A 7,478-nucleotide genomic window follows, 5' to 3' on the forward strand; every position below is an offset into this window, starting at 1 on the left:
TATATATACAGTAAGTGACACGGATAAATCTAAATCCAATTTAAAATTCATGGTACAAATTGTAAACAGTGGCAAAGGTGATGTGTTAACTGCTTAAAAAGAAAGTTTGAACCTAACTGTGTTTTTATCGCCATAAAGTGTGGGAAACATGTTTTCCTATCTGTTAGCAAAATATCTAACGAATCACTGGAGGGATTTTAATCAAACGTTTTTAAAGTGATCATCAAATGTACCTCTACAAGTCATTGGCCTGTTGGTAACCATGTTCAAGATGGCCGCCACAGCTTATCAATCTCCTAAAACAGACATTACTTTAACTCTGTCATTTTCACAGATGCTGAGTTACAACCTGACATGATGGTAGCTGAGTCATCCCTATCACATAATCCAAGCACTTACAGATCACATGCATCTTTGTTTAAAACTTGGGCTTTTGTAGTCAAGTCAACCCTGTCTGTTAGCAAAATATCTTATATACCAGTGAACAGATGTTGATGAAACTTTCAGAAGATAATCACTGGGTGCACATCTAGAACTGATTCACTTTCAGAGTTAACCAGGTTCAAGATGGCCGCCACAGCTAATGGAGATGAGCAAAAATGGCTCCAACTTTGTCAGTTGTATTAATATTGAGCTAAATTCTAGTGACAGAGTAGCTGTGTTATGCCAAACATTATATGTTGAGAGCCATATGTTTCTAACCATCTTTGGCATTGTTAGCAAAATACCTTGTGATCCAGTGGATACATTTAAGGGAAAGTCTCCAAGTAGTGACTGTCTCTAATCCTACATCACGTTAACATTTGGAGTCACCCCCATGATTAAGTGCTTGAGGATTGCTTAAGATCTTTGTTGAAACCTTTAGCATGCAAGACAGCGGACAGAACTGCATTTATTCAAGGTATGATAGTTTTATTCATCAAGTTATTCATGTCTTCAAAAATTAAAGCTTTTGTCAAAATGAGGACAGAATCAGCAGGTATTAACTTTGAATTAACTGGTTTGTGATCAACTTACTTTGTAAAAAACAAAAAAACAAAACTCAAAACAACTTATGGTTCTTGTACATTTTTCTATTCACCATTCAGACAGGCCCCTCAGGTGTCCTGTTCTGACTTCCTGATACAGAATAAGGCAGCGTTTCTGGGTAAGTACGCTGCTTTGATTACTCGCTGCACTCTGTAATCCCCCCCCCCATCCTGATTTTCTCTTCTGTCGAGACCTTTCCCTTCTTTCATTTACAGAGGAAGATGTAAACTTCTTCGCATCACTTTTTAAACAAAAATGTTGACAGCTACATGGACTGGTAGCGAACATCCTGTCTGTCACTCGCCGAGTTTTAGTCCAAGATCATCCTATGTTGAGAAATGACAGCTGTGGCCGTTTTGGTCCCCAACTCTCAGTGCATGTTGAGAATGACTCTCAGCTACTACCGCACTGGTTTTCAGCTCAGTATCTGTAAATGCATTGACTGAATTTGACCGGTTTTTGTGTTTTGCTATGGCAGCGATCTTGAATGGGGTTCATTCTGAAACACTACCGTTCAACCTTCCAACAAAACCAACAATGTATCTGTCAAATCCTTCCAATAAGGGTGTTCAGCACCCCCAACCCCGTTTTCCACTGACACACTTCCTCAACACAATGAGCGTACAGCAGGTTTTTAAGAGCAAAACTGAAGTTTTATGAATAAAGCAACAATTTGCAGTTCACACATCACACATGATGAAACAGATGTTTGACAAAAACAAACTGTCTTTACGTCGGCGTTTAGTTTTACTGCGTCACCAATGAAACAGCACATAGGTGGACTAATTAAAGTCCTCTTTGTTTGAAGATTCCAATTGTTTAAGCAGATTATTTCAGGGTTGTATGAATATCATCAACAGCAACGAACGGCGTCACCTTCATTACCAAAGCCTCTACAGAAATGAAACAGAGAGGGGGACTAATGAGGCTGTGTAGGATTCCTGGTTGCACACATTTTAGTCTGGATGACTCAACCTCGCTGGACGTGGTTTTACACTTTCTAAAGCCATCACCGTTCAGTCTGGTTTAGAAAGCTTTTCTTTTTAAGAGATCTCCCGAGACTCTTCAGGTTGATGCTTTCTGTGTTCCTGCTGAGTCAGACTCCTCCAGCACAGGGAAACAATGTGCGTTATCTGTTCTTCTTCTTTTCCTTTTTGCTTCTGCTGATGGAGCTGTGAGGAGCGCTGGCTGGGAGTGCGGTGGCATGGCCGCTGGTCTTCAGATGGTCAAACAGTTTGTTCCTTGTGGGGAACTCGTTGTTGCAGGTAACGCACAGGAGGCTCACTTCCTTCTAGATGTGGAAACATTTCATTTCAGCAGACACGAACAAACATTTTTCTTAGCAAGTTTTCAACAAAAGTAGGAAGATTTTCATGTAGATCTAAAAAACAGATGAGAAGATCTCAACGTACTTATTGCAAAGTATGAAAAAATATTAACAGGGTTATATGAGCCAAATCAAATGGTGCCATTTGAAAGTTTACTTCAGTTATTTTTCCAAATATATGGATGCGTAATTCTAAATTGCAGGTATGCACTCAATATAAACAAAGGGCTGGGCTAAATTTGCCGGAAATTATGTGGAAGTTTGAGTCACACGATTGCCCTACGTTAGAATAGTTTGTGTGAATAAACAAGTATGAAGGACCTCAAAAAACATTAAGGTTAAAAAATTAATGTGAAAGAAAAATAGACATTTAAAGGAGACATATCATACTTGTTAATCCTTCTTTTTCACATTCACATCATTCAGTTGGGGTTTATCTAAAGTGGAACTACAATGCTTTGGTCTGAATTCCTCCTTATATAACTCCACAAGCCCCACCCCTTTTCGGAGTTCTGTCTCAGATCAACTCGTTTTGATGCCGTCTCTTTAAATCCAAACAAGGTGCACCCCATCCCCCTCCAGCTTCCAGAGCAGTTCATTCTAGTTTGATAGAGGGGTTTATGACTATATAGCGGTGCAGACACTTTTTTTTTAATTTACAAATTAATTAAAAGACGTCAACAACAGAAAACTTGTCCATCCGGCCTCACATGTTGGAGCCAAAGTCTGACCCACAGCCAGAGGAGAATGGAGACAGCAAAACTGTAGTGGTAAGTCCAGACTGTATGTGTCAGTTCTGTCACAAATACTGTGATGTAGTAGTTCAGAAAATGTCAGAAAAAATAGTGAAAATTGAACAGCACAGAGAAAAACTACATTCAAATCCTGCCCTCCAAGAGACTAAACAACAAAATGAATTTAACGGCTAAAAAAAGTGGATTTTGCGTGATATGTCACCTTTAATAAAGAATATGAAGGATCAAGAAGGAATGTGAGGCACCATAAAGAGAGCTAGGTATTTAAACACTTATTAATTTCCAGCTCTAGTTGTACGCTTGAAACGTTTGTACTGGTTGTGTTTTCTAGAAAAACTCCAGATTATCAAGCCTAATTTAATCTAGATTGTTTTAATAATTTGTCTGCTTTATTCGATAAATCTGACTGTAAAATTGTACCAATGCATCAATGCAGACAGACTCTTCTATCCCAAACAGCCATTTTATTGCCATTGTTACATGTTTTTAGTCATTTTGGCTGTTTTTATAGGTAAACAATTGCACACAGTAGTAGGCAGATGTTTATACATTTAGGGACCCATTGATATGAGAAATCATGCAGATTTGTTTTTTTTTTTAACCAGTATTCATGACTTTGCAATTAGTACTTCTAAAGTAAAAACAAACAAACTGGTAGCATAAAACAGCACTGTACAGTATTTGTTTTCTTATACTGACCTCAGGAAACTGTTCAGTGTGTGACTTGATGTTCTTTGATTTGTCTTTTCCTCCTCCCTTTTTGCTTTTCGTTTTCCCGGAGCTGCTGAGGAAACAATTGAGTAACAGATAAAAAACTAAACTGTAAATTGCACAGAGTGCACCACTATGCACGAGTGATTTAGATCAAGAAGCAAGAGGGCGACTTCGTTCCTCCCGCTCTTCATCACCATCATCATCATCATCATCATCATCATCGTAGCCGAGTAACAAGCTCAAAGAAAACGTGCCAACATGTTTAACAACATAAGCTGTTTTGATTTCTTTCAGTGACTCTTTTTTCTGTTTTCATTCTTTTTTTAATCAAAGAACACATGTAAGCATTTAAACATTTACAAAACAGTTGCACAGACAAAAGTCTTTATCTCTGGATTTGTTTTTTTATTGATTAATTTATTTATTCATGGAGGAGAAAACAGAAAACTTATCTTAAAACAAGCAAATGGCTCGGATAATCAAACAGATTTTCTGGGCTTATTTTAGTGTTTGACTTCCATCTGCAAATGTTTTCCTTTTTTTTTTCCATGTAAAAACATCCTTTTCAGATTAGAATCAAAAGCAGCTTTCCCAAATAGAATGTCTAAACTCTAAAAGCTTGTACTGACAGCACCGTGTACACTTGAAGGACATGTTCTTTATAGGAAGAAGAGTTTGCCATCAAATATAAGAGGTGCTCCACACCTGCACACTTTCAATCAAATCTGCTGTAAGGAAAAAGCTGAAAAATCTCAGGTTCTCAAGCGAGCATCCAGCGCTTTAGATACACGCACTGGCCCAGATTTATGTCTCGCTGAAGTGCACGGACTGAATGGTGCAAAGTGCAAAACCAGAGCTGACTTGATTTTTCCAAATTTCAACTAGACACAAACTCATGAGGAGGATGCAGAGCTGCAAAAACAACCAGCTGCTTGGACACAAGGACAGTAACAGTGACAAAAAGCAGATAAATCGCTCACTGTTGATACAGAAAACCAAAAGTATATGTTGCAAAAACTACAGGTTCCCTCTACGTTTTAAAGCTAAAGACTTATACTGCTTCTGGTGTGCAAAATGTGGTCAAAACAGCTGATCTTAGAAAAAAAAAATGCACTGACCTTTTGACTTCTGCAGGAGGAAGATCTTCCTGCATCTCAGGTCCTGTGGGGTTTTCAGACTTTGCAGAAAGATCGTCTTCTTCGCAGGTGGTTTGTGTTGGTTTGTGCTCCTCTTCCTCCTCAGCAGTACTTGGCTATGCAAGAGGAGAGTGTGAGTGGAAGAGAGACAATTTCATGAAATCTGTACTTACAAGACCGACAGCTAAACGAAGACGCACTCAAAAACAGAAGGAGGGCAGAAAAAAAATCACTCACTTGTACTACTTTTAACTGCTTCTTTTTCCGTTTTTGCTTTTTTGACAACCTGAGGAGGTGAAGAGACATCATTTTTATTTACGAGTCACCAAGCTCCAACTGAGAAAATGTAACTATTTTTTTCATTCATAAGATAGTTGCTCTGGAGACTGGTCACTCAGTACTTTTACTTTTATTACTTAAGTACATTTTGTGTCAGAAATTTACTTTTGATACTTAAGTACGAAAAATATCAGATACTTTAAGACTTTTACTCAAGTAATATTCTTAGAAAAGACTTTAACTTTTACCAAAGTATTTTTATGATAAGATACTTGTACTTATACTCAAGTATCACTTTCAGGAACTTTATACAACACTGTTTACACGCAGTAAAAATTCTTTTAATTAACTACATATCTGCAATAAAACATGGGTCTCCTCCTCTATCTGAGGCGAGTAATGAAGAGAAAATACAAACTAATCCTTTAAACATTTGAGCCTAAAAATAAAACACTTTAAAGACAAGTTAACTAGATCTGTTATTCTGTAAAATGCACCTGTAAGTAATATTAACTCATATTTGTAGTATAATGAAGTCTCTAATATAGTTACAGCTACAGTCTGTGGTTGAGTAAACATCAACATATATGTATAAATTATGTTTTAATGTTGTGGAAACAGGTGATGTTATGAAGAGCAGAGAAATGATGTTGTTTATGGCTTCAGATTCAGACGTGCTGGCGTTTATTTATAAGACACCTGACTGTGAATACTTGGCGTGTAATTATGAAGGACGCTGTGTTCAAGTAGGGTTAGAAAAGCACAAACACCTCACTGTTCCCTGACCTCTACAGAGTCTATCACAGTGGTCCTGATGCGGTGACTGAGGGAACATTTGGAACACAGGTTTGTCGTTTACGTTACTTTTGCTTCGGCTTTTCTTCCTCCTCCTCTTCTTCTTCTCCTTCCTCCAACCGTTCATTTTCATTCTCTCCATCCTCCTTTCCATCCGCGCTCAAGCCAAGAGAGTCCTCCTCTTCCTCCAGCTGTTGCCGTAGCAACACCACCATCTCTCGGTGCTTTTTGGACTTTTCATGGTTTTTCATACTGTGGAGGAGAGGAAAAAAGGAAGCAATGAAACATCTGTTAAATGATTAGGAATAAAAAGTGAACATATTAAAATGCATAATCTCAGAAAAATATTGTTTTGGAAAGAATTTTTATGTTGCTGTTGTACTCAACAGAATAAAATGTAGTTAAAGAAATAAAATATAAAACATATTTTCACTGTCTGCAACAAAAGCACCTTCAATGTTGAGATTAAAGCTTAAATCATAATAATAATGATAATAATAATAATAATAATATAACAATAAAAACCATGTTTTTTAATTAATAAAGAGACAATTTTGTAAAAAAAAATTTGTGTTTCAAACTTTTAAACTGCTGAATTTAGACTACTGGGGTCGGATTTATAAAACTGGCGTACGCACAATTTGAGCCCAGAAACTTGCGTACGCCACTTTTTACGCTAAGGTTGTGATTTATAAAATCCAAACTTGACGTGAAAATGTGCGGTGCCTCACGCCAGCTTTGACCCATGCGTACGCTCATTTTGGAGACGTGAAACTGCGACACAGATGATGAAGAGAAGAATTAGAGCCACACTGTGTAATGATCACTGTCAAGATTTAATTTACCTTCAGAATCAGACTTAAATAAAAGTTCCCGTGCGCAACTCCATTCATCTGCTTCCTCCTCAGACGACCCTGACCCATACAGACCCCTCCCCAATAAGAACAGCAGGACAGCAAAAGCTTTGGATACATGCGCAGGGCGCGCTCACCTCGCCAGTGTGAATAATAAACCTGGGGGGAGGGGGGGTGCGCGTGCGTGCGTGTGCGCGCGCGGGGGGGTGTCTGCCGCGGATAACAGAGCAGGCAGGACGGGGAGAGGACGAGGAGAAGAGTAGTGGACTTATTTCTAATTTTTTCTGACTAATTTAACTTAATTTTTTTTTTTTTTATCGTGCAGGCTCTGATGGGAAATTGATTTGAAGCTGAGGTTTTTTATTTTTATGTTTTATAAAAATCATTAGATTACTCTAAAGCAAAATGAGGGAAAATCTGTGTCAGTTACAGACATTCTGTTCACGTGAGCAGCTGTCAGTCAGCACCTGTCATCCTCCAGACACACGACGGAGCGAGTCTGAACCAATCATTGATCAGCTGACTGATTTAAATACATCTTAACATTCATGAGGTACTTTGCATTGACTGGTTGAGTGTGGGCGTGTAG

The 7,478-nt window shown here is 38.2% G+C and overlaps 1 protein-coding gene across 1 annotated transcript in view; it reads right to left on the reverse strand.

Moving 5' to 3' along the window:
* Positions 1-895: 895 nt before the first annotated feature.
* Positions 896-7,478, reverse strand: part of dnajc21 (DnaJ heat shock protein family (Hsp40) member C21) — a gene marked incomplete in the record, with an annotated part of 18,240 nt that continues 11,657 nt past the window's right edge. Inside the window, 5 exon segments of the mRNA XM_014009319.1 lie at positions 896-2,320; positions 3,811-3,895; positions 4,944-5,077; positions 5,199-5,247; positions 6,105-6,287. Of these exon segments, the coding sequence (XP_013864773.1) occupies positions 2,159-2,320; positions 3,811-3,895; positions 4,944-5,077; positions 5,199-5,247; positions 6,105-6,287 (613 nt within the window).

The sequence above is a fragment of the Austrofundulus limnaeus genome, unplaced genomic scaffold, assembly GCF_001266775.1.
Source record: "Austrofundulus limnaeus strain Quisiro unplaced genomic scaffold, Austrofundulus_limnaeus-1.0 Scaffold57, whole genome shotgun sequence".
NCBI classification, from domain to species: Eukaryota; Metazoa; Chordata; class Actinopteri; order Cyprinodontiformes; family Rivulidae; genus Austrofundulus; species Austrofundulus limnaeus.